This window comes from Apus apus, chromosome 9 (assembly GCF_020740795.1).
Source record: "Apus apus isolate bApuApu2 chromosome 9, bApuApu2.pri.cur, whole genome shotgun sequence".
NCBI classification, from domain to species: Eukaryota; Metazoa; Chordata; class Aves; order Apodiformes; family Apodidae; genus Apus; species Apus apus.
Window position 1 is genome coordinate 5,520,727 of NC_067290.1, and position 26,693 is coordinate 5,547,419.

The following is a 26,693-nucleotide window of genomic DNA, read 5'->3' on the forward strand; positions in this document are numbered from 1 at the left end:
AACCTGAACGTAGACCTTGCAGGTCAGAATCCAGCAACACAAAAGGTGGGAGACTAAGAGCATATTGATTTTAACCAGCCATTTGACCTCGACAAGCAATTCCAGTTATTGATGTTGTCTGTGTGCAGGTGCTGCTCTGGGGCTGCCTGCTGCCTTCTTCCTGAAGGCTCCATCAGCCCAGGCAGCTGTCGTGTCCCTGCAGGCAGCTGGACCCCACTGCTCACTGCTGGCAGCAGGTCTGAACGCCCACGTAGCCACAAGCCCAAGAGGATTTTCCCACGAGAACAATAAAAAGCACCACCTGCACTGGGCACAGCCCCAGCACGGGAGGGGGTACCTGGAAATGCCGAGGGTTTGCTGCGAAACACGGAGCGTCGGTGTCGCATCGTGCTCCTGTCACGACAGGGCCTGGCTCAGATGCAGCAGAGAGGGATGGCTACTAGTGGGGAATATGTCCTGTTTTATCAGTGGGATTTAGAACATCTGTCCTTCCCTACCAGTCTGCTGGGGATGGGGATGAGTTGGCTTTTTCTCTGGGGTTAGTGGGGCAGGGAGTAGATGCAGGTTATCACAGCGAGTCAGGTGAGAGAGGCTCAGGGAAGCCCCTGTTCCTCCAGGCAGGCATCTGCTGGGAACCAGAATTAGAACCACACACCCAAAGGAGCTGGCAATAAAGCTCAGCCTCGCAGGTTGGGTTCTGAATGGAGACAACCCCTGTTCCAAAAGGGATTTTGATGGGTCACAACAGTCTGGAGAGGCCCAGTGGTGGAGAGGGAAGGGGGTCACTGGCAGCTCTGTGAGAGCTGGAGACAGTTAAGAAGGGAGCAGCAACCTCCACTGTCAAGTGACTGAGAGACAGTTCCCAGCTGAGTCCTGCCTGGAGAGATGAGAGCTAATTAAAGCAGGCCTTGGATCTCATCATTCTTCCCACACGCCTGGGACAATGAAATACTGACTCGTGCATCTGTTCTTGTATGTGTATGTGATGCAAATAAGGAAGAAGTCTGTAAATACATCAAAAACCATACTTTATTTTATGTATAGCAATACAATTTACATATTAAATAACACTATAATAGAATGATTTGATATAGTTTTAACATAACAAAAAGAAGATTCTTCAAGTTACAAAAAGCCCCAAACAAAAACCAAACCAAACCAAAATCTCCCTCAAAATACTCCCTCCCACCCTCTCCCCAAACCAAACACCACATTTTTGTTTGTTTTTTTTTTAATTTTATCTTTTTTAAATTTTCTGAATGGATCAATGAGAGAAACGTATCCAGTGACTGGCTAAGTCTAATTCCTATTGCACACACTGACAATGGAATTAAAAAAAGAAACAAACAACAACAAAAAAAGAATTAAAAAATTCCAACTTTCACAATCACTGCCCCAACGGAATGACATGTGTGGAAACCTTTTTTGGAGTGTGATGGTGGTGTCTCACTACCTTGGTACACAGAAGGGATGTATTCACGTAGCCACCACAGAACTAGGAAGGAGGTGAAACTAGAAAAAAATTAGCTTTATATGAAAATATAAAATTCTATGATTATATACCATAGATACAAAGTTCCCAGAAGATGCTTATCCAAGCAACAAAATATTTACAGTTTTAATGACTCTGCTATTTTAAAAATGAAGGAAAAGAAAACAGGAGTACACATGAATGCTTCGGTCTTTAGAAACAATGGCTGCTTGCTAGTTTCAAATGTTCTAACAAAACAAAAGGAGTCACTACCCCAAATGTTGGAGAGTTGTGACATTGTATAAAATTGACTATCTCCTCTTTTGGAGACATGTTTATTCTTAAAACTCAAGACATTTTTCTTGAAATTAATTATCTTCTGTAGAAAATGCTTCCCTTTTCAAATAGTTAACAAAAACACTAAAAACAGTTTAACAGCTAAGACAAAGTAGAGGCCAAATCTCTTCATTACAGTTCCTTTTCTTTCTTTAGTTTTGCATTCCTTCTCCTTTGATAAGTAAAGCCAATGTAGGTCACATTGTTAGAATGGCAACAGAGAAGAAGAGCAAAGGGGGTAACAGTAAGAGTTGAATTATGTCTGTAAAAAAAAAAAAAGGAAGAAAAAGAAGAAGAGCAATGCAGTGGATTAACAAATAGGCATTTTCCCTTCATACAAAAATTCACTGGCACCATTTGAACATAAACTTCAGAACACAAGATCTGATGTCAGAAGACATGAATTTGAGAAAGACTGCTAAATCTTTAAGACAACTGCATTTTAATTTCTTTTAAGTTGGTTTTCTTTTGCTGAGAATTAGTAGGATGTATCTTTGGTAGAATCAAGATCTATATTTTGTAGCCTTTAAATAAAATATATCAGCTTAAAAAAAGATTAATGGGAAGGCAGTTGTGCTGTGTCAGAAAGATTCTTCTCCTAATGTTCCAATGTTTCACTCCAGGTTTAAGCAATTCAAGCAGTCAGAAACTGGAAAACCATCTGAAATTTTGCAGATCCAGTCAATTATTCCACTAACCTAGAACAGACCCACAGCACAGACACAGTCACACACACAAAGTAACTTAAGAATCTGGGATCTTTCTTTTTTTTTTCCTGTTCTTAAGTTAATATTTAGAAGCAAACACTGTGAAATACTAAGGACAAATGCTGTTTAAAATGAATGGTCTTCAGACCGTGGTCCTGCAGAAGAGCTGGTGCTCAGCCTGCAGGCCTGAGCAGCCCTGCTGGCTCTCTCAGACCTGCCTGCTGCTGCCAAGTCCACGTACAGGAGTGTTTGCAGGATGAGGCATTCAGCTGAGACTGTCACCCGTTTTAGCTGTCAAGATGACACAGCAGCTTGCCAAGCATTCCTTCTTGGAAAGCTTGGCTGCTCCTATGGGCTCAACACACAGAAGCCTTTTATGTCTTTCACATGGTCTGCGGGCGCAGCACACGTGCAAGACATGGAGAAGTGATGGTTTCTAATGGCAGACACACACACACACGCACGTGTCCTTCGGTCCTGTATTTCCTTATGTCCCGGGGCTGGTGCTGAGGACCACATTTTAAAGCTATGGGGGTATATTTGGGTTATCTTAGTTTGCAGACTTGCACATTGTCTTGGAACCTCTGATGCTTGAAAGACATCCCGACCAAATGCCAAGAAGTGGTTACAGCAGGGAGGGGGTTGGTGTGGCAAGAGGAAGGTTGTGATGCACCCAGTGGGACTTCAGCCAGAGAGACTCATGAAAGCATCTCAGCAGAGCTCTGCAAGTGCAGATCTCTGAACACGTGCTCACTCCTCCTGCCAGTCCCAGAGAAAGAGATGCAAATCCATGGAAGAGAGCAGACCTGCAGCTGCTTACAGCACGATACATTTGGCTCTGCCGAGCTCTTAATCCTGACCTTCACAAGCAATTCCTGCCTTCATCCACTTCAAGCCTAATGCATCACTACCATCCATTGGCTTCCTGACTGTCAGCACAGCACTTAACACTTAACAGCTTGAGCCACCTTTAAAAACATTTTAAAAAATCCATGGAAAACTCATAAAACATCAGTGTAAATTATTTCCCCGTGGATTAAACCCCAAGGAAGTATTTCAGGTGTGGGAAAACGCCTGTGCAAGTGCATGGATTTCCAAAGCATCTACCAAAGTTCAACCCCCCAGCCATCCTTCACTGATTCTTAGAACTTGTGAGAAGGTAAGGGATTAAACCAAGGATATTCAGGCAGTGTGTCACGAACCACAGTTATCCTCCATCATGCCAGTGAAATGAAAAGTAATCAGCTGAAACTACTGAACAAATCCAACCCTCTTGATGCCTGCAGTAATTTTTGTGTCACTTAGCTCTTGGCAGGGTTTGAATTCTTAACTGCTCCCTACACCTCCCCAGGAACTTAAATACTTCAGATGGAACTGATCCAACTCATCAGAGTCCCTTTGTGCTACCCAGTCGGAATTGCCTGAGGCCAGGATCACTACTGAGGGCAAAAGGAGGAGGGGGGGGCTCCACAGCCTCTAAATGCAGATGCAGACGGGTCAGCAAGACCACTCAGCAAAGCCTTCCAGCCCTTGCAGGCAGCAGGACCTGAACATTTACTAAAATTCTTGTTACTGGGGTGTAGCAACTGCAGTGTCTTAACTCCTACCAGACATTCACTGACTCCCTCCTCAGTGCTGGGTTGTCCCTGTGCAAAGGGGATGCAAACTCCATAGAAATCTTATGAAATATGTTACATGGTTTTTTTTGGACTAGCTGGTGCTGGGATTTCCTTACTGGAACTATGGATATATTCTACTGTTCAGCATTAGAAGTTACTGGGATCACTTGTGTGGAGGGATTCAACAAATTAAGAAGTAAAAGGTAACTATGTAAAAGGTTGCTGATGAATTCTTAAATACTTCAGTGTTGAATTAATCAAGTGTATCCATGCTAGGAAATCTTTGCCTTTAAACATAAAAGGCCAGATGTTAGTTAGCACATACCAGTTTGCACGTTTCCTCTGCTCAGTGAGGCTGCTATCAGCTTGTACCTCTTGAGGTTCTGAAGGAAAATACCTTCTCTCAATACAATTTTAAGCAGTTTGCTGTCAGCTCCTTGTGTGTGAAAATGCACAGAACCTTCCTCTCAGCTAAGCTTCCTCCCTGCCCTCCCCTCCAACAAAAGAAGTGAGTTTTGCCTTGTCAAATGTCTGTATTTTAGCAAGACTGGACTGGCAGAAATTAACAGGTTTAACATTTACATGAAAAACATGCTGTAACATTTTGACAAGCTCTGAAAAATTACAATGCATGTTTTGTGCAGTTGAAATGTAAAAGTAAAGAAGCTAATGCCATATACAAAGGTCAGTGCCCTTAACTGTATATCAAACAATGGTTGAAACCACATATTTCATTTTCAGGTCAGGTTCAATAACCCCTCCCTACTCAGCTGAGCTATGAAGGACATGATCAGCTTTAGTTTTCAGGAGAATTAAGTATGTGCTTACTTGTCATGGTAAATAGGGATGGACCTTGTTGAATTGCAACCCAATACAAATGAAGAGGGAGCCAATGAGGATGTATACTTAAATGCTCCAAACAATAATTAAATTATTTATATAAGCTGGGGGAAACCATTTTATTGGTGTTGAAGGGAAAACATGGTAAGCTAGATTTGTGCTAAAGAATTAGTCTGGCAAAAAAAAAAAGAGGGAGAATGTAACTTTATAGGTAGTTTTTTTTTATTAGTTTGCTTCACCAGTAAATATGGATCAGTACTTTATGGTTTAGCACTAAAGTATGAAAATTACACACCTGTAAAAATGGCATCTAACAGTTAAGAAATTAAGAAACGCCTGTCATCATGTAACATACCATTAGGTGTGAGGTCATATTGAAGAAATAGTAAGGAAATTAATGTGTTTAAAATATTGAATAGCTTAGTAATGTAAAATATTGCTACCTTCAATATATCTGAAAACAGGTCTGATTTTGAATTGTAATAGATTTCTCACTGTATTTGCTCTGATGAGCATAAAGCCAAAATACTTTTCCCATCATCAGGCTGGTTGAAAATTAAAATCAACATTTTTCTCTATACATGGGGAGACTTTGAAATAGTAAATTCAAAACCTATCACCGCGTCCCACATATTAATTTCAACTAATTTTTAAGTATATTTTATGTCATGTATGAATTCCATGTGAAGCAAGTCTTAGGCCTGCAAGTGTAGAAAACAGCAATTGGAAACAATACAGAAAGAACTGTTTCAGCTCCACAAGGCTATCACACCCTCACTGCAGCTAATCATCACCTGCCATGTTTTGTCAAGGACGAACACTGCTCATCCCCTCCCCTGGAATGCAGAATGCCATTACCAAAACTGTGACATGATCATTAAAATAATAAATATGGTATGAAGGGGTACAGTATTGGTCATAGAAAGAATTTGTCTGGCCTAGCATTCAAGTTCTAAGATTTGAGGGTCACTGTAGTTAGCAAAACTTCACTGCATTTAAACAAAAGAGAAAAAAAAGCATATGTTTGTTGTCATGGAATGTCACATCAGGGCTTGTCTTGTATTAGAATATTATAGGCAGTAACACTGATCATATAGTGCAAACTAGATAAAATTGCGTTTCACTGTGTGAAATAAACAGAGGTGCAAATGCTCAGTAGGATACCATTAAGACATAAAATGGCAAAAAATAAATATCAAAACTTTTATCAGTGTAAAAAAGTAATTGGGTTATTGTATAACCTAGAGTCTGGCAAAAAAGGCCTCAAAAAAGTTCACTCAGTCTTCAGAAGTTCTACAAATTAAGTGCCTTTTCAGGTTTCCAATTAGACAAGAGACTCCATGCTTTCTGCGGGATCGGACTCGTCACTGGCCATGACAGCACCGTTTTTGCCCAGTGTCATGGGACCATTTCCATTTTCCTTAGTGCTGACCAAGCTCAGCATTGCCTTATAAAGAAACTGGTACTGTTCCTGGAAAAGAAAAGACAAGTTACTTCAATCCTTTCAGTGTACATAAGCAAGTGGTACTTAAATTTGGCATTTCCAGGGAAGGTCATTAATATTAATTACTAGAAGCATACATATATATACCAAAGAAAAAGAGAGCCATTGTCTCTCTTAATTTAGTTTAACCTTGTTAACCCAAAATTCCAGGTTGGGTAGATGATATGATTCCTGATATATTCTTAAACGCTACAAGAGGACAGGACAATGCCTGAGCCCACAGCTCAGCCCCAGGTTGTTTCCTCACACAGCAGAGCCATGCACACTGAGACAAGGAAGCTGCTCTGCCTGCATGCTGAACTGTTATCTCCCTGCAGCTCCACCTGCCCCTCTGCACCCCTTCAGATCACAACATGCCAAGTTTGAACAGCACAGGGCTGGCAGAAGGACAATGACAAGCTGAAAGGTCCTTCTCTACTAGGGCTGCTGATACAGTGTGTGTCCCTGTACCCCCCCCCAAATCTATGAGAAAGAAGCTGAACTGCAAATCAGAGACTTACACTGTGGGTCCATTTATAAAATATGACAACTATACAAAAAAAGCCCAAATGCAAATTGTCAGTAGAGGAAGTAGGGCTTGATACCATACACAAGGTGTGTTATACTTCATGCTTTTGGTCTCAGATGAAAACCTTGTAAACTACCCGTTTATATTCCATTTAAAGACTTACAATGTCTGTAAATACTCCAGGCCGCATAAGATTTATCATCTTTGCCACCTGGAAAACATCGACAGCGTTTTCATTCTCCAGCTGCTGGGACAGAGTGGTAAGGGCACATAGTGTTCCTGCTGACACAGCTCCATACCTAAAAAATCACACCAAAATGGTAAGTTTCAGAGCAACATACCTGGGCACCAACCCAGAGCCATGAAAATGTTCATATAGTCTTGTTTGATTCCGGTAGTGCATAGTCTATCTATTAAATGCTTGTTTTATGCTGGCTAATTTTTTGTCATTTTAATGTATGGAAGGTAATTGATGCTACACCAGTGATCTCAGGATATCTGCAGTGTTCAATACAAAGAACTGTATCAGCAAAAGAACATGAGCCATTTAAAAATACCCAGTCTAGAGACTGCAACACTGGAATCAGTTCTCACATGCCACATGTACTGAAAGCATCTGCATTACAGCTGAGCATATTTTAAATTCATTAGTGGGAACTCAAGCAAAACATAAATGATTAGAAAGAAATGAGACTTTGCCTTTTCCTCCACATCTGACAATTACAGAAAACTAGCAGAGATACGAGGTGCTCACAAGTAAATGGGGCACAACTCAAAGTCTTCTTTAGGTCTGATTCATCGGCAAAAGGCAGCATCCCTGAGTTGGGCACCCAACAGATGTTATGGATTCTGAAGAGCTGAGCTGTGCTGTCATTTAGTAAGAACCCAAGCAATGGTTATTTGTCAGAAGCATGACTCAATGTGTCTTTGAGATACTGGTCAGGTAGAAATCTTACTGCTGCTAAATCTGTGGGTATGCTTCAACCACATGTGCAGTAGGAGGCGTGGCATAAAGGATCCTAAGCAACACGGGCTCGTAACTGCTCCTGAGGAGCCTAAACAGTTCTCCACTCTCCCAGCACTCAGGAGATTGAAATTCTGTCCTGGCTATGCTATGAGTTTGCTCTATGACTTTGAGAAAGCCTATGTCTGAATGTCCCACCTGTAAAAGGGGACATCAGTGCTGACTTGCTCTGGCAACCGTTCAGAGAGCTGTACATGAAACCTCAAATAATCAGCATAAGCTGCAATGCCATCTGCTATCATAAGATTACCACTAGGATTTTTTACAACATTCCTGTGGAAATCAAGACATATGCTGACTTAATTTTGTATGATTTTTGGAAACTCAATTTGCTTAGAAATGGGAAACAGAAATCAGATCATAATAGATCCGCTATGTGTGATGAAAAGAAGAAGCAGCAGAACCATACAGATGGCTGTGACTGATCATCTACAGGGAGAGTGGACAAAGTGGCCAATTCTTGTGCCTGACAGGACACAACTAAGTGCCTCTCAGGGTCTAATGGCCTCATCTTTACTTGGGCCGATAACCTCGAGCTACCAGCAATCTGAAGGCTTTTTTCTCAGAAAATTATGCAGCAAATCTTTATCTAGTTGTCTGCATATGGGCAGTTATATTTGAAGATCTTGACAACTGTCTTGAGTTGGAATTTCTGAACTTCCTTGAAATGTTATTATCAAGTTCATCCCACCGTGTACTTCCTAAATACCACATACATTTCCTATCTGCAAATTCATATATTTGGAATTAATCTGCAGCTGTAATTATTAGTGGATTATGTGATATAGCTGTTGCATGTAGTAAAGGGAAATTTTCATTTTCAGCTACATTTGCTTAGGCTCCAATGAAAAGCAGAAGCCACATTATGTATTAGGCATAAAAATAAAATCATCGAATATGACAAATAAACCAAAAAAGCAATTTACAGAAAGAATGACTCAGCACTGTTAGGAATGCAATTTTTTTTTTTTTTTTTTTTTTTTTGGTCTAGCATGAAATGCCCAAATCAATAATAGTTCTAATTTTGTAAAACATAATCTTAAATACTGCAAGAGTAGCAAAACCTCACTTCAGACTACCCAAAGCATGAATATTAAAACTAGCCTGGAATTAATCAGTGCTGGCAAAAGGCAACAGAGCTTACACTGAGCATTAGCCAAGCAGGAGAATACTTGCTGCAGCCCAAGGCACCATTTGCAGGAGTTGGTTGGGACAAACCTGCAGCAGCAGCAGAGGGACGTGAGGTGAAAGCTCTGTCAGATACCAGCACAAGATGGCACAGCAGCACAAAGGCTGGTCTGGCCACTGAAATACCACAGCAGGGTAACAACACTTCTGCACAGAGGGTGAAGCTTTCTGAGATTTCCCCACTACTTCTGTGTTGTAGCAATAACAGAAGGTCTCAGGGACTGGAGCACAGGGGGGCTGCAGTTACAGCAGTGGTTTTGCTGGCTTGGTGGTCACTCCAAGGGCAACTCGGGAAGTATCAGAGGTTGGGCTTCCTTGGGATTTCAATGGCAGAATGACTCTGGGAAGCACTCTGCCCACCAGCAAACAGTACTCCAAACAGATCCTGTTAGAACCAGGCTCCAGCTTCACTATAATGGTATTTTGCAGCTCCATAATATGTGCAAAGTAATAATATGCAATGCAATACTTAGCACCCTTTATAATTGGGCACTCAAGCATGGCCGAGCAAGACAATGCTCACCACTGTACAACAAAAGAGACAAGTGTTGGGGCATGCTGGTCCTGTGTTAGTGGGCTCCCTCCCTCCCACCTGGCACCATATGGGCCCCTTGGAGTGTTTCTGGGGAAGCAGAAGGAGGAAAAATAAATCTGCTCTCAGAAAACCTGGGTCCTTTGTCACAAGATACTTTTGCTGCTCATCCTAAGACACAGCTGAGCTGAGCTTGTTCTGTCTTGCGTGGCACATTAAACCAGAGCTGTTAAGACAGGAGCTCAGGGTGTTTTCAAACTGGTTTCCATAAGCCCATATCAGGCTGCTTAGAGCCTTGTCTAAACCAGGGCTCTGCTGGGTTCTGAAACAGGTTGTAGGATTTGGTTGGGATACTTCCAGGTGCAGAACCCCAAATGCTTACAAAGCAAACAGCCTCATTTTCTGAGCCCACCTAAGATTAAGACTGACATAAAAACTACACTGAGCAAAATGTATTTGGCCTTAGATGCCAGCTGAAAACTCATCCCTGGAAGTTTATATATTCTGATCCTGTTCCCTAGACCACTAAACCCCGTTCCCTCCATGCAAGAATGGACATCAATCCTAGCAAGCGTCCTCTAACTGAGTAACTCCTTCCACAACCTGCACATAAACGGGAGAAAAGAGATGACATACTCATCATGAACTATGGTGGGGCCATCCCTTGTTAAGGCCTCTTCCTTGATTACATTGATAAGTTCAAAGGTACTGCTTATGGGAGCATCTGGGTTTGGCCATTTAGGACACTGAAAGTGACGGACTTCCAGAACGTAGTCATCCTGCAAGGAAAAAACAGTCTGGGCATTAGCTACTTGAGTTTCACATTTATCCATAGAAAGAGGGAAGAGCCTTCACTACAAACTGAAGAGATAGCTCCTTCTTCCCCCAGGCAGCTTATATAGAAAGAAGATGACAGACACACAGCTCTAGCATCTTTGCAACAGTGAACACCCTAAAATAATGCAATTTGAACAAAGTGTTTAATTGAGAAAAGATTTTGAGTTCAGGGCTTATATCCATATAAACCTCTCTCAGAGCCCTTATAGCTCAAAAGTCAAACGAGTAAAGCAACCAAGGAATTCCAATTTAAAATGGCTTGCAAACTTAAGCTTTGCAGCAAAATCCAGCTGCAATCCAGATAGCAAACTAGAGGCAGTTTATAGCTCAAATGTGCTTATGTAAAACCCCTTAAGTCAGACCCCAAACAATGAAACTAGAAACATTGAATTTTATAAGCAGAAATAGGACAATAAGCCTCGTGTACTTTACGAAGAATAATTACATCTACTAGTGTGATTTCAAAATGAAAAAAACAAGGTCTTCACTTTCAAATAAGACAATTAATGCTATGGCCTCACTAGATAGAGGGATCTACCTCGAAGTGGAAGTGAGAGGGAGAAGGAGCCAATGAGAACATCATTCCTCTGCAAGCAATAGGCAGGCACACGCATTTACAAGTAAACCTTTTCAAAACTTTCTGAACTCTTCTTCCATATTTAAATGATATCAATAACATTCTGTTGAAAAGCTAAGACCCACATTTGGAGGTTTATTTTACCTGGGTAGCTTCAAGGATAAAGTCATGGATGATAATTTGCTCTTCGTTAGAGAGGCACAGTCTGTCTTTGCTGATAAGGGTCACAGTAAAGGCCTCACAGTTCATGGATTCCTCCCGACTTGGCCAGTACACAAACTCATCTTCTGCCTGGAGGAAAGAAACAACACACTACTGCAGCCTTTCAGATGCCTTGTGTGTGACTGAAAAACCCATTGGATCAAAAAATTGGTTTGATAAATAGAGATGATCAGGAGCTGACCTTTAAAAACCACTTCTGTCTAAACCAAAATTACTATTACAATAGGCAGTAAGCCTGCCAGATCCTTCCTTTGTCCAAACAGGTAACACCTGCTCTTAAATTGGTTTCATAGGGTTATCTTAGCTCACTAATATTTAACCTTTGTAATGTATCCCCTCCTGCCTACAATTTTGCATGAAAGTCAGATATTTGTTCAGAAAAAACTTATTGACCTTTAAAAATGCATTGCTTATTATTTTAAATTTGTGTTTATTGTGGTCTAATTCAGAATTTCAGATCTGTGGATCAGTTCTACATAGAAGATTGATGTAGGGCTTGAATTTTTAGGAGTGAGAGAAAAAGCAAGGAGGATGGACAAAACCCTTGAAAAAAGGGTTCTTAGCCTTGGAAAAACAATTTCTTAAATTAATGCAAATTCTCCAGCAAGACTCCTCTACTGAAGGGACACTAACATCTCAGTGAGACTCAATGGTGGGAGAAGTTCCGTGCTGAAGTAGCCTACCTGACAGGATGTAGATAATATACTGCCAAAGCTATTCTTTCAAAAAATAACTGTGAATTCTTCATTTTCTGCAGAGGAAGGAAAGTAGGCTCTGTCACCACATACAAGCAAAGCCTATTGCTCCTCCTGGCTTCAGGGCACTAGTCCCTACAGCATAAGCAGAGAAGCTACTCTGGCAGCATGCACAGCACAGCATGTCTGTGTCTCTGAACAACCCAAGTTTTACTCAGGAGAAAACACGAGCTGTGAACCCACTTCATCCCACTGTAGCACACATAGAGTTACCTTGGTTGGAAAAGATCTTCAAGATCATCAACTCCAACCAGTAACCTAACACTGACAAGTCCTTAACTAAACCATATCCCTAAGTACTATGTCCATATGAGACTTAAATACCTCCAAGGACTCTTAAATACTATGTCTCTAAAGCCAGGCTTATTTCTGTGGGCCTGGAACACTCATGCACATGATATGCAAGATACTGAGATTTGGGCCTTAGGTATTTATTCTGAAAATGGGACTTTGGGTCCCAAGTCCTTTGAGTGTCTCAACAATTCTATCCTCAATAAGCAGAAGTGCCAGCAGGCAGTAGAATGTCACTGTATGCTGGGAAAGTGACCTGTCCTGCCCCGTGGCAGGTGCTCATACAGCAGGAAGCTTGCATTCTCCTCTTGCCCTTTGGCATTACACATTCAGCACCTTGGTGGTGTCTCAGTCCTGTGCTACCCTTCCTTGCCAGCCAACACAACCCACACCAGAGACTGAGCCAATGCAGGGATGCTACTGCTGTGCTGGCCAACCTCCTCCCTAGGAGCGGGGAAGGTTGATAGAAGGGACCAGGCATCCCTGCAAGGGTTGTGGCCAAGTCCAGCGTTTTGCCTTTACCTTTTAATTACTATTGTTCTGCAGAGCAATTTCATGTACTTGTAAAGATAAGATCAGCCTCTTCACTTCCACCTGACACACTTTCATTTCATTAGAGCTTTCTGATCTGATTGGATTTCTCTGAACGCTCTTCGCCTCGCAGTGCCCGCAATCCCTTCCATCCCACCACTCACAGGAAGCGTATCCACTGCTGCCTCTTGAGTAGCCCCTCATGACTGCTATTTTCTTGCTGTAATGAAGGTAGTTTCTCTTCCACTCTCAGCTACAATCAACTGTTCACCTCAGTGAAAAGAACCGTTTAGTTCTTAATCCTTTTCAACATGCCCTCTTGAGACTTGCTGGCAAATCTGGAAGTAGTGATGAGCACTTCACCTGGGTCTCCTTATTCTCTCTGTGTTTGTCTTGTTATTTCCACTTAAATTAGCATACATGTTTGCCTTCTGCTCTCACCAAAAGTAGCATTTGTAACCTGGCACTGCACAGCCTTGCATGGCTGGAGCCTTACGGCAAAGTTTGAGACAGTGGCTCAAAACTTGGCTTTTGCTTTCAACCAGAAAATAGCCACAGAACGGAACTGAGGGACCCTTGACTGGTGCCCTGCTTGGCCAAGAGACTGCAGTAGCACGCAGGGAGGGATGAGGTTATCTCACCAGGCTCTGGTTGTCCGGCAGCATGACGATGATCTGTGCATTGTGGTCCCAGATCATTCGCCAGAAATCTTTAGTCGTATGTGGCAGTGGATGTTGGGTTATGATGAACTCGTTACTCCTGTAGTAGCCCTTTTGCAGCAAAACAAACCACACAGTTACTGACTGCCTTCCATACTTTTAAAGCATCAGTTTCATCCTTGGGGACACGTAATGACCCTACTTAATTTTATTCCACAATATTTTCACACTGACTATAATTTTGTAACTCCATTAGCATTCTGTGGAGTCCCTGTTGTTTTCATTTACTCCAAATCCCAGTATTTATTTGACTGTATCTCATGGAAATACACATTCCATCTAAATGCATCTTGTATTTAATTTTTTTAGGCAACAATCTTTAATAAAACACAGTTAATAGCTTTACATTATGGGGAAGGTGTTAAAATCTCATCTGTTAATACACAGCCATTACGTACAGAATTAAGACAATTACAGGCATCTGGTATTTAGCACCTTAGAATTGATTTTACTTTGTAATTAGGTGTTGGCTTCCTCACCATGATATAAGAGGCATTAATGTAATCTGTTCCCTTCATTCCAGGCAGTGGTGCCAAGCCCACTCTAGCACGCTCAGCTATAAGATTAAAAAACAGAAAGGGGAAAAGGGGGAAGAAAAGAAAAACAGATCAAAGTCTGGTCATGGCACAATATAGAAAGTAAGAATTTCTCAGACGTTAACAAACCAAACAGTGTGCAGCTCCCACCTCCCACAGGAGCAGGCCAGCATTTTAACTGCGTTAAAGCATTGCCTGCTAACACAGGATATAAAAGAGAATGTTGCACAATATTCCCACAAGGACAAAGTAATTTCAGGAATCAAATTTTACTATAGCAAAGATTTTCACAGCAGGCTGAATTACCAAATAACAGTATATGCAGTGATAACAGGGGATTTCAGGTAATTCTTGACTGTAGTGTTCGATTTGTCTCCAGCAGCACACAAACCCAGCTGATTTATTTTGCTTTCCCTCCCATTCTGTAGCACTACCACCACTTACTGCTCCCAGTTGGAGGGTGAGATAACCTCTGGAGACAAAACCCTACCCTATGGGTAATCACTCTGAAGCATGTGTGTGTTCTTCAGCATAAGAACACACACATGTTCTTCTCCCTGTTTGAGGGCTGGGTTCAACAACATCCTCAAAACAACTGACAGGCTCCTACTGCCAAACTGAAATTGCTGCAGCTACACGACACAATGTGCAAAAAACCCGTAAATCATTCTGCCCCATTCCCATTTGTTTTTAAGATATATCCTGATGATACCCTTTTTATTAGGAAACTTCATGATCGTAGAATCATAGAACTGTTAAGGTTGGAAAAGACCTTCAAGATCATCAAGTCCAACCATCAGCCCTTTACCCCCGTGACCACTATGCCAGACTGTATCTGTGTCTTTGTGACTTTGTGCTAGCTTGGCTATCACCTGTCCTGTATGTCCTGTACTCTGGGTAATGTGATGGACATCACGCTGTGCCCATGCTTGGTCTGGTGCAAATCCGCACCGCTTGGCAACTGTGCACGGATTCCATATTAATGACTGTGAAACTGTGGCCTCAGACACAAAATACCTTCAAATCTGAGGAAGGCTCCCACACAGAAATTCAGTGCAGTAGCTGAATTACAAACAACTTGTGCCAATCACATGGGGAGATCTCACCTGAGCTGGGAACAGTATCAAAGTAATTCACTCAGTATTCCAGATTTATCCCCTACCTAATTATTCAAATTCTTAAGCACTTCAAATTAACATTTCCCTTGGACAGTGTATCTGGCTGACACTAACTATTTTCTTTTGTTCAGTTTCATCGGGGTAATTCTGAAAGACAAGACAGCTTGCTCTGAACAAAAGATTACATTTCTCCTTCCTAGGGGCTATGCCTTTTCATGCATAACACCGGGAGAATTCAGTACGAAAAGTTATGGTAGGCAGTAATCAAACTGAAGATGTGATCTTACATGGCACGACTGATGAGTTCCTGTTCTTCTCTTTGTTGCAGTCTTTCTGAGCACTGAAGCATTCCACATATTTTGCATTACACTGTGTAACCAGCTGAAAGAGAATAAAGCAGTAAGTCAGTCCTCACAGCACTCTAAATGAAGAGAGGAGGTTTCTTTGCCAACTCCTGCAAAGAGGCATCAGTAGAAGAATAAACCGCATTGTTAAACTTGTTTAAAGTACTCAAGATGCCAATGAAAATCATCCTTTTCATACAACAAGTTTAATGGATAAAAAGATCTCTGTAGCTCTCGGCTTGGAATCATCCTGCAAATGAAGTTCCATCAACATGTATTTTCACAGAACACTATGTTTAGTTATGTTTGAGAATATATTTCAAAGATTTGCAGATATGTTTAATCAGAAGCAAGTCTCAAGGAAGAAAAGCTAGCAAAAAAATAAACCACCAAAAAAAAATCTATGTTTTCTTCTAAAATAAAAGCTAGATCATTCCTGCAGAATGTATTTTTCTGCCAGACCTTTGGAAAACCTACCACACCAGCTTCTGAGAGCTGAGGTTGTGGGGTACAGTCTCTGGTTTGGAAAGTTCGTTCTGGGCTGCTTATGAGGCACAAAGAAAAGTCAGAGACACAGATTTGTATTTGAATGTTCCCCCAGAATATGGGGAAACTCTACCAGAGCAAAGAGGGTAAAGGTAGATTTTTCATCTCCTGCACAAGCGACTTATTCTCAGAGTAATTTTACTCTAAGATGGTTGAATGTAGGCTACTGTACCAGGGCATGAGCACAAGTTATTTTCTGCTGGCTCTGTGGTAGCAGCATAAATGAGAGAGATTTAATTGCTGCTGATCACATCCCAGTTTCAAATGCACTCTAAACAAGACAGTGCTCAGCTCAGCTCAGCTCAGCACTGGCATAAGCCCCATTAGAAGGTAGGAAGTTTCTCAACACCTGAGCAACATGGCAGAGAAAGTAATTTCTGAAAATGGCACTGAAGTTGTTGAAGTTTTGCCCCGAGTCATCAGAAAACATATTTACACATATAATTTAGTATTGTTTGTAGAAGTGCAACACTTTTTAAAAAGAAGCAATATTTTTCTCCTGCTGCATTTTGTGTCCGTGCGTGCGCCCTTGCGCTTCTTTCTTTAATTTAGTAATTAAGCATCTGGAATGTCTTGACTGATGGAGAAGTACTGAGATTTCTGCAAGTTAATTCAGAGAACAGCCTGTTCATTTTTTTAATAGCTCGGCACCTGGTATAATTTAACAGTTTCACTTCCTTAGGTAGTTATTAACAGAACGAGTTTAGCTATGAAAACAAAATATTTTAAGATGCTTTCACAAATAAAATGTGATCAGAAAATCGTAGGTTTCAAACAGGAGATCTGGGAAAAAAACAGATTGCTTTGGCCAGGATGAAAGCAACTAAGACATAGCAGGAAGAAGCACTAAGCATAGTTTTTAGCAATGTGAAAGGTACATTGTGTTTCCTGGTCTTAAAACATTTTTAGTTGTTTTTCTAGTGCTGGAACAGTAGGTGGTGTTAAGAACCTCATTTCATGTCTTTCTCCATATATATGCATGAGAAGCATGGTTTGGAGGAAAACTTCCAGCCAAGCTAACCCCAAACTGAGAAACACCCAGGACCCCTTGGGGAAAGGGAGACAAGCAGCACACTCCAAACCAGTGTCCACATCCCTCTTCTCACCTCTGACTTCAAGAGCACCAATGCTGATTTCTAGCAGTGTAGCTAACACTGCTGAGGACTGAACTTCTCAAGATCCTGTACTAATCAAGTGTTCTGGTTTGGTTCCTTATATATGACCACTGACAGTGAAGACAAGCCATACAAAAGAGAGTAGGGAAATTAAGTCCCTCTGGATGGTAGTGATAAGCCTTACCTTGAACTGCTTTTCTAGTCGTGTCTTCCCTCCTATACCAGGTATGAGGATGCTGTTAACATAACTATGCAGCTGGTTTGCAGATACTTCAGTCTCCTTCCCAAGGATGGCTTCCAACAAGGCATCATGAATAAAAATGTACTGCTCCTAGAAAAACAACAGAATGTCACGTAGGCGCCTGGAAGAAACTAAACAGCTGGCTTTAACTGAGGGGCAAAGCATGCTACAGGAAAGGGAGTGCAAAACAAGCCACCCATGCAAACACTGACAAATGCAGAATGAACGTGTACAAGCATAGCCCGTACAGATGAGTAAGTCAAAAGCAAAATCTGAGACACTGCAGTGCAGAAAATGCCTGGTGATATACTCAGTTTTTACAGGGATGTAACTGAAAAATTAATTTTCTTTTTGATTACAACAAAAATAATGAACATGACTCTACATTCAATCCCACTGCAATCTTTACCTCTGTCTGGACGAGGTAGTTGCGCTGTGTCCTGATGTGTTTCAGGAAACCCAGGACATTAACTGTGCTTTTGTCTTTGATCTGTTGCAGCATACTGTCTATCACAATGTAGGTACCAGTTCTGCCAACACCAGCACTATAGGAGACATAAGAGAAACCCATGTCATACAGGTGGACCAAAATAAATGTTCACAACAGCAGAAAAGAACTAAGCAAATATTGCTGTTCACACATTTCCTTGCTAGACCCAACCATGGAAGTTTCTAAACAAAACACTGAGTTTCTTGGAATTTCACCAGGTAAATAGTCCATGATCTGACACTTGGCTGTCCTCTCTCCACTGCTTTCTTACTGGTGTTGGCTAGAAGCAGCCATATAGAGATCCACCCTATGCAAAACTGCTGGTCAGGAACATGCAGTGTTGCTTCAGGCTACGGGGCTGCCCTGCTTGGTTTCAGTCTTGAGGTAAGGTTTGAGCCTCACAAGGGAGCTGTTCTCCTGCTCTGGAAATGCAAATGGTACCCAGCACTATGGAAAGGCATGAAGGGAGTAATCCTGTGGAAGTAGAACTCCTTGAAGGTGAGTAGGGTGGTCCTGGGCCCAACAGAGAGGGTAGACAGGGAAATTCTTCAGAGCTTCTCAATTTCTGCTCAGGAAGGAGCTCTAGCAACCATCCTCCTCTCCCCTTTGCTATGGTGCTGTACAACCCCATCACACACAGTGATGAAGACCACATTGCTGAACACATTTAAGGGAAGTCCTCTGTTGACTGCAAGTGCTGGTGAATGCTGGTGAAGTGTGGTTTGGTGGCAATCCCAGGGCCAGGTGTCCATCTGTTCACATGGTTGGTTGCCAGCAGAGGTAACCCTGCCCTGCCCACACACGGAATGGACAGGCTACGAACAAGCTTTGAACAAGGAACTGCAGAACCACATCAGTGCAATGCTCAGCAGCTCAGTATCATGACACAGGGTCTTGCTAATCCTACTGGGAAGAGCCTTTGCATTGGAGCTGTCTCCAGATGTAAGCATGTTTCTCTGCACTCCACAGGGCTGGCACATTCCTTCTGTGTTCATAACTTACGTTTTTGTCTTAGGTGGCACCTAAGAGCACATGCTGTGCAGGAGGTACACTTGCCATGAAGCAGTTAATCCCACCCATCATACCTGCAGTGCACCACCACTGGTCCCATGTCCGGGGTTCTGGCTGCAGAGGATCTCCTGACGAAGGTGAGCACGGGCAGAGCGTACTCGGGCACCCCCATGTCAGGCCACTGGGTGTAGTGGTACTGAATAACCGTGCGCTCGTTCTGCCGCCCCTTGGGGTTCCCTTTCTGACCCTGCGTGCAAGGTGTGCACAGAAAGAAGAGAAAGATTAGGGAAGGGAAGTATAAAAAGATACTCAATTCTACTGGCTTGCTCAGCTGAAAAAAGACTCTTAACAGAAGAATCTTCTGCAGCTCTGCCTCCTGCTAGGTGGAGACAGAGATCAAGGAAAAACACATGTGGGAACAGGTAGTAACAGCAGTAACTGTGACACCAAAGCAGCACTGAACTTGAGACAAAGAAATACAGGCTAAGCTTTTCACCGGGTTCCTTGTCATCCCGGGCTTTACCTACTTATTTCCCATCCACCTGCTGCCTGCCTATGCAAACCCTGAGTTTTGCTCATCTGGATGAGAGCAGTGAAGGCTTTACTCACCTTTTTCATCTTTGTGTTCCTGACGGTGAAGCGGCGCACGGTGTAGCAGGCGTGAATGTCTGTACTCTTCAGCGTGACGATGACGTTGCCGTACTCCTCGCTGTTCTCTGACGGCCAGTACTGGTCACATTTTCTCTGAACAGAAACATAGTTGGATGGTTGGCTAAGGGTTTTTTTTTTAACTTGTGTTTAGAGCTTTTCAAAAAATCACGGCCGTCTGTGTATCCCTCTGTTACGCTAGTTTTATCTTATACATCAATATATATATAATCCCAAAGCATAGAAAACCAAATTTTGCCCACATGACTGGGGAGGTGGTAAGGAGCAATGACTAATAAACTAGAAAATCTCTTACTCTTCCTTTTTCAACAAGGTTTGTGATCATGACAATGATTCCAGTATTTTGTTCCCAAATCATCCTCCAGAAATCTTCAAAGGTAGACTTTAAAGGTCCCTGGGTAGCAATGTAGGCTTTTGCTTTGTTGTAACCCTTCAAAGAAAACCATAATGCCAAGTGAGATTAAAGCAATATCATGGCAGACATATTAATATTTTAAAGGTAACAAAGAAACGTGCCTTTCTCATTCAGAATAGCAAGGAATTTGTAGCAAAATTATCATGTGAAGCTGGAAAACACAACCATTTCACAAGTGGCAATACTTCCTCCTCGTGGAAGGATTCAGAGTTAGAAACAACAACAAAAAAACAATTCAAACAACTTACATCGACATAATTAGCATTAATGTAGTCACTGTGCTTAGAATCTTTTCCTGGTAAAGGCCTTAGCTTCACCCTGCTGTGATCATCTGCAGGATAAAAAACAGAGCAGAGAAGCATTAAGGAAATATAAGAACATTAAGAAGTATAAGGAAAAGTGCAGAACTGCAGGTAAACATCCCATTTCCTGGGTAATGGAGTAGCCCTTATTAATACATGGAAGAAATTGGCCTTGGATTGGAGTCATTGGGGAAGTGGGAGGACATATTCTTGGTCATCTGCTCATGGCAGCAGATCCTCAGGCTTCACATCCCTTAAAGTATGTATCATGCTGGGACAGCTTCTCTTTGAAGGACACTGGAGCCTCAGGAGCTTGATCTCTGGAATCATCCACTTAACACAGTGCAGTGTGATTCAAAGAGTCAGGACATGCCACAGGGCTGTGCAGCATCATCTGGAGACACCAGCTCAGCTCTGGCAAACAGGAAAGCTGCCTTTACTTGGCTCAGTGTCTGAGCTCAGTATTCGCCACTCAGCACTGGGCTCAGACAGCTCTACTGGCTCTGGGACCTGAGTGAATGTCCTCACTCCTTCACCACCCTCATCACACCAAGAGGCTAGACTTTAGGTCACCGTCTTTAGTTCCTCTTTTTGTTCCACCCAAATGCTTGACTTGGGCTTAAATCAGAAGAACACTGCAGTCCCTCTGCTCCTTGGCAGCAGCATTGGGCTGGGTGGCACTTCCAACATATGCAAAAATGAGCCACATGGGCTAACTTTAAACGTGAAGAATCTGGTTTCAATTGCCTTCCTGGAGCACCACTGGAGAGAGACAGGTTCCTACAGGGGCAATCTGGAACTGGAGTGCCTGCTCCAGTTCTTCTCCAGTGGTACTTCTCTCTCTGTGCCTAGAGGGACCTGACATCTATGTCTAAAATCAAGTCGGGATGACCACAATGAATTCCCTTGCCCAAGGCCACACAGCAAGTCTTTTACAGGTGTGGGAATTGGTCCTCAGCTGGCGCCATGATTACTTCTGAGAATGTTACAGACATGCATTTCCTTCCTATGCCATCAAAACCATTCAAGTTCTATTACATGGTTTATGAACATTGTGAACTTTTTATCAGTGACTCTCCATCTTTGTTCCTAAACTGCAGTGACCTCTGCCTCTGCCATTTGTTCCACATCAGAGAACAACCTGGAAAAAGTTACCACGTTTCCATCCCAGACCTGCAATAATTTACAGCAGAGTCCAGATTTGCATTTCTCGGAGGAATACAGGCAGAGCCTGCACTGAGCTACAAAGATCATTGTTTGTCCAAGTTGTAAACACAGCTGAAGTGGTTTGAAATATAGCAGGTACACTCTGTAAGATTTAGGCCCTTTAGGATTATAAGGGAACCTCAGGGATCATCAATAAAACCCTTTGCTCCACCATGCACTTCTCTTTGGCCAGTTTGCAGACATTAGCAGGCAGAAGAGCTCTGATCATCAATTTATCCAGTTACTCCTGCACAAAGTTTAATACTAAACTTCTGAAACTACACTTGGACCATCAAACTGCAAAATATTTTAAAACAAGATCTGGAGTGAAATTCTGGCCCCAGAGAAGTCAGAACCTCCACTGTTTTTAATAGGGAAATGATCTCCCAGCCACACTTTTACATCTTTATTAATTACTGTGCAATACTGTTAACTTGAAGCCACCTGCCCCTTCCAGTCACACACAGACACACTGTGAGGAGAGTGCCTTTGAGGGTGGATTCATGGTGTTTACTTACAGGCTAGGATGTTGATGTATCTGTTCTTGTGCTTGTTGTCGGGGTGGTTGGAATGCTCTGCAGTGATGTTCATGTCAGCCGTACAGCGCTGCACTTCCTAGGCATAACAATTATTCAAATGGAAAATGTGTTGGTCCAAAAAAAAATATGAAAGCTTTATCTCCCGTTGCAACAGCTTACAGAAACCATGTTTAAAACATCAATATTTCTTAATCAAAACTGGTTCTTATCGAAATATCTTGATTGCTGGATTGAACACAAAGTCCTTCAGGCTTGTCCTGGTATGGTCTGCTTAAAGCAAGCTGTGTTAGCTGCTCCTGGCCATGTGCTTGTGCTCCTCTCTACAGACTTGATAACAGATGCACTTTGGGCACCCTGAGGGCACCCTGACTGTCCCCTCTGAGCAGTCCATCCACCTCCTGGGCTGCATCTCCCGTGATGCCCAACTCTGTCCCCTCTTGTAAAGAAAAGACAGAGTCCCTCAAAGGCGAAAGTGGCCAGTGATGTGTAAGAAACAAAGCACAAAAACCACTTCAACAGGAGCCTTTGACCGCTGGACAACTTATCTGCTTATAACCTCTCCGAACAGGGTTTCTGACATTTAAGTTTGGCACTGACCTTTTATTAGTTCTCTGCAGAGAGATGCCTTTTATAAAATATAAATAAAATAGATCTCTGAAGATAACAGCGAGTGCTTTAAATATCACTGCTTGGACACTGAATAACAGCCCATGATACAGTAAAAAAAGATAAAAGGTTGTATCCATGTATATATACATTTACAGAGCAGAAAGAGACCAGGCTTGCCAAGGTTAATGAAGCTAGAGATGCAGATTTCTCTCTAGTTGAGGCTGTAGGTTAGATACCTAATTGAAATGGATTTTTTAGTTCTTAACCTACCCCCTTTCTTACACTGTCCAACAACAGAATGCAGAGCTACTGAAGTAGGGCAATAGAGGGTCTTTTCTCTCTTCCCCTTGGCCAGACTGTCATAGAGAGTTACACACTTCAGAGACTGTCTTGCAAACTGAATCACTAAAACTTATGTGCCATATCACCTCCAGGATATATTTTTTGTATTTATTTAACCACAGTCTTCCTGAAAAAGCTAGATCCCCTTCTATCACTAGCATAAACATTCTCAGTTTAAAAACATATTTCTGAAAAATAAATCAATGTTTGGAGTTTACAAAGTTGTGGAAGATACTGTATTTATTCAAACCTTTTGCAAGTCCCAGAAATTGCACCAAACAGAACCAGTTTTCCCCAAGGATATACAGGAAAGTGCCAAATTACTTTGTACTTCTGGCTTTAAAAATAACAGTAAAGAACCTGCCTAAGAGCAAGAGTCATTAGGAGCTCACAGCTGCTACAAAGATCACGAGCTAAGTGACAGAGAGAAATTATCAAGAGAAATGCTATGCAAACAGCAGATGTAACAGAGCTCAGCATTATGCAGACATTTCACAAAGGACTTGCATAGCAATTTTGATATCTTCCCCAGCATTTACCTTTTAAAAGTGCAAACTATACTAAAACCTTGAACATTTTATAGCTTTTATATCTACATGACACTCCCAAATAACAATTTCTTCTCTCTCTCTCCACCCCCTCTCCACAGGGAGAAACATACTACATTCAAGGAGATGAGCTGAGCAAAGACAAAGAGGAATCAAGCAAAACTCTCAGCTGGCCCTCATAGAATTTTCATAGTTCCATTTCTATTACAGAAATAAAAAACCACATTAAAGTGTGCACTTCCCCTTACTCTGCCTGTCAGCTGCAGTAAGCAAAGGACTTCAGATTACACAATGGGCAGGATCAGTTCAGCCTAAGTCATAACTGGAAAAGCAACATTACTTATGTTAGGTTGATTTAATTTTGTTTTGCCCTTCTTTTTGCATTTAGAAATCATGTAACATCACTGCTGTACCACTGTAGGTAATTCCTAAAAAAACAACCCCCTTGCTTCTGAAAAGCCTCATGTCAAAACGTACATCCCTGCATCACTACAAAATTCTTTTTACAAGTTATCTAGCATTAAAACATTTATGCCAAATACTGTAGAACTTAATACAGATTAATCCAATAAGGTACTGTGGAGAATAATCTAAAAAGTTATAGAATTTAATAGGGAATTACCTCCCTGCGAAGGAATTTTCTCTGACAGTTTAAATACTACATAGTAAATGTATCACTTTCTATTAAATTCTATAGGATTTTTCCATAAGGGAATTGTTGGTGAGGTTAATCATTTTAATTAACCTTTTTATGTTGATGCTGACTGTTTTCTCAACTGTACATGTTCCCAGCTGGCCAATATAAAGTTAATAGAAGAGGAAGATTAAGCTAAGACAGTGAAAAACACCGCTGTGGAAAAGGTCTGATGCTGTGAGAGCTGATCATGTGAAAATGGCTTTTCTTAACACATAATATTCTAAATGGTTTTTAATACTCTGGAAAGCTGCTGTAATGGTGGATTCCTATGTCTGCACTCTGCAAAGCATAGCAAAAGGAGACTGTTCAAGAAAAGTTCCCTGTTGCCAACGCACCTCAACTCTTGTCTTTTTTAAAAAAACAATGTAGAACAATAAAAGGCCATTTTGACTTCACCCCTCCCAGTCTAGGACGCAACCAATGCTTTGGGATGCTGAGGTTGTCCAATGAGAAGGGGACTGAGGATATCCTCCAGCTCCATGCTAGCCACTGACAACGTTTGGTTCTGCTGCACAGACATCAGGCTGAGAGCAGAGGGTGGTCATCAATGCTCTCTTACCCTCCTAAGTTCATCTCTTCAAATTCTAACAGCAAATTACTAAACCATAGGCTCACCCCACCAGACAGTAAGGTATAAGTTCACATTCCTTTGTTATTAAAGTCAAAGTGGTTGTCTTTCATCAGTGCACAAAATACTGGAAGAAGACAAAACTAGTTGTAGCCTGTTATCTGTGCCTTTGCTCAGAGTGTTATTTACCCTTTGGCAGAAGAGGACAGCCTGGCGTTAATAAATATCACCCTGGAGAAAGTTCCAAAAAGTCACCATCCTAATTATGCCATTTACCACACTGATGTTAATTACATATTTACGTTCCCTGCATTTTCTGTTGCTTATGTGATGAACACCCTGGGATTTCTAAATCTTACTGGCTACCAAGTCTTTCATTTGCATTTAAAACATCACTATGATTATTACTATTCTTATAACTTAAGTTTGCAGGCAGGCCACCAGGTCAGGTCTAATCTCAGGCTGCTCATTGCAGCCTGAGCAAACTCCTCTCCAATTAGCACAAAACTGCACCTTGGAGTAGGGCAGACAGTATCCATGTTACCACATCCATACTGAATCCACAATTTTTTCAGCTTGAGAGTATTTTCTTCAGCTTCCCTTAATCCCATTTAGTCTCTTCCCCTGATTTTACCAGTGGCTGGCTAGCACACTGCTGCTCTTCTGGTTTAACTTTGCAGAACGTATTATTGCCCAAAGATGAATGGATACAGGCTCTTATTCTGTCCTTTCAACTTATCATTGACAATCCAAGAAACCAAAGTACATGGTTTCAATTGACCGTTAGTTACTGTAAAAAGTGTTCTAGTCTATGCTATTATGGCTAATTTACCTTTTAATTATATTGTCCATGCTAATGCTAATTGGAATTTGATACACCCAGGTTTAACGACCCATTTTCATTGCCTTTCTGAAACAAGTTACAGATTAGTTTCTTCTAAACTTCAAAGAATTGCCATTTAAGTGTAAAATCAAACTGCTCCAGCGTCTTGCTGGCGTTATAAGGTTCTGTGCAACAATCTTTGCTACAGTGATTTGGCCTTACACAGGGCTGCTGTTGTTTCCCATTACTTCAGTCTGATGTCCTAGCAGGGCCTGAACTGTGAAAGCCTATGAATAGCAATGAGGAGGAATCATGAGCAAAGAAAGGGTCCTAATTTGAAGGACTAAATTAGGGAAGATCCATAGCTATGTTTCGATATTCTTGTGGTTTTGTTCAGCATGAAAGCAGCTAGTTCCTCCATTCCTAAAATCATTTTTTTATCTCTTATTTTAATCCCAAGTTGGAGAATTCTGTGGTAGTGCTCTTGCTGTTTGTTTTATCACAGTAAACATGAAGATAGCATACCAACAGAGACAGCAGATAGTATTTGAAGATATCCCACAGGAATAGTGTAGATTTTTGCAATAATTGAGCGCTAGCATAAACTCTCTGATGGCCCTCAAGAGAGGGGGGAGCTGGGGACAGCCTAGAAAGAAGGGGAAAACAAACAAACCACAAGGATTCAACACAGGAATAACAGCAGAGGAATGATGAATAGATAGTTAAAAATTCATGTAAATGAAGAGGACAGTGGAGGACTGTTTGCTTGTGTTAGCCTGCACTTCATTAGGCAGGGAAGTGTCAGAGGCTGACTGAAAACTTGCACTGCCCGTGCTGGGCTGCTCCTCTGAGCGGGGCTTCTGGGCAGGAGCTCTGGGTATGGCTGTGGAACTCTGGTCAGTGACAGAAAGCC

General features: G+C 41.8%; 1 protein-coding gene across 1 annotated transcript in view; it reads right to left on the reverse strand.

The window, feature by feature from the left end:
- Positions 1 to 5,173: 5,173 nt before the first annotated feature.
- Positions 5,174 to 26,693, reverse strand: part of PTPRG (protein tyrosine phosphatase receptor type G) — a 401,265-nt gene continuing 379,745 nt past the window's right edge. Inside the window, exons 16-29 of the mRNA XM_051627714.1 lie at positions 22,173 to 22,269; positions 20,395 to 20,477; positions 20,027 to 20,161; positions 19,672 to 19,806; positions 19,137 to 19,309; positions 17,971 to 18,106; positions 17,505 to 17,651; positions 15,603 to 15,696; positions 14,141 to 14,217; positions 13,584 to 13,712; positions 11,288 to 11,434; positions 10,366 to 10,508; positions 7,149 to 7,284; positions 5,174 to 6,444 (exon numbers count right to left, since the gene is read on the reverse strand). Coding sequence (XP_051483674.1) covers positions 6,298 to 6,444; positions 7,149 to 7,284; positions 10,366 to 10,508; positions 11,288 to 11,434; positions 13,584 to 13,712; positions 14,141 to 14,217; positions 15,603 to 15,696; positions 17,505 to 17,651; positions 17,971 to 18,106; positions 19,137 to 19,309; positions 19,672 to 19,806; positions 20,027 to 20,161; positions 20,395 to 20,477; positions 22,173 to 22,269 — 1,779 coding nt within the window. The 3' untranslated portion in view covers positions 5,174 to 6,297. The remainder of the gene's footprint in view (positions 6,445 to 7,148; positions 7,285 to 10,365; positions 10,509 to 11,287; positions 11,435 to 13,583; positions 13,713 to 14,140; positions 14,218 to 15,602; positions 15,697 to 17,504; positions 17,652 to 17,970; positions 18,107 to 19,136; positions 19,310 to 19,671; positions 19,807 to 20,026; positions 20,162 to 20,394; positions 20,478 to 22,172; positions 22,270 to 26,693) is intronic.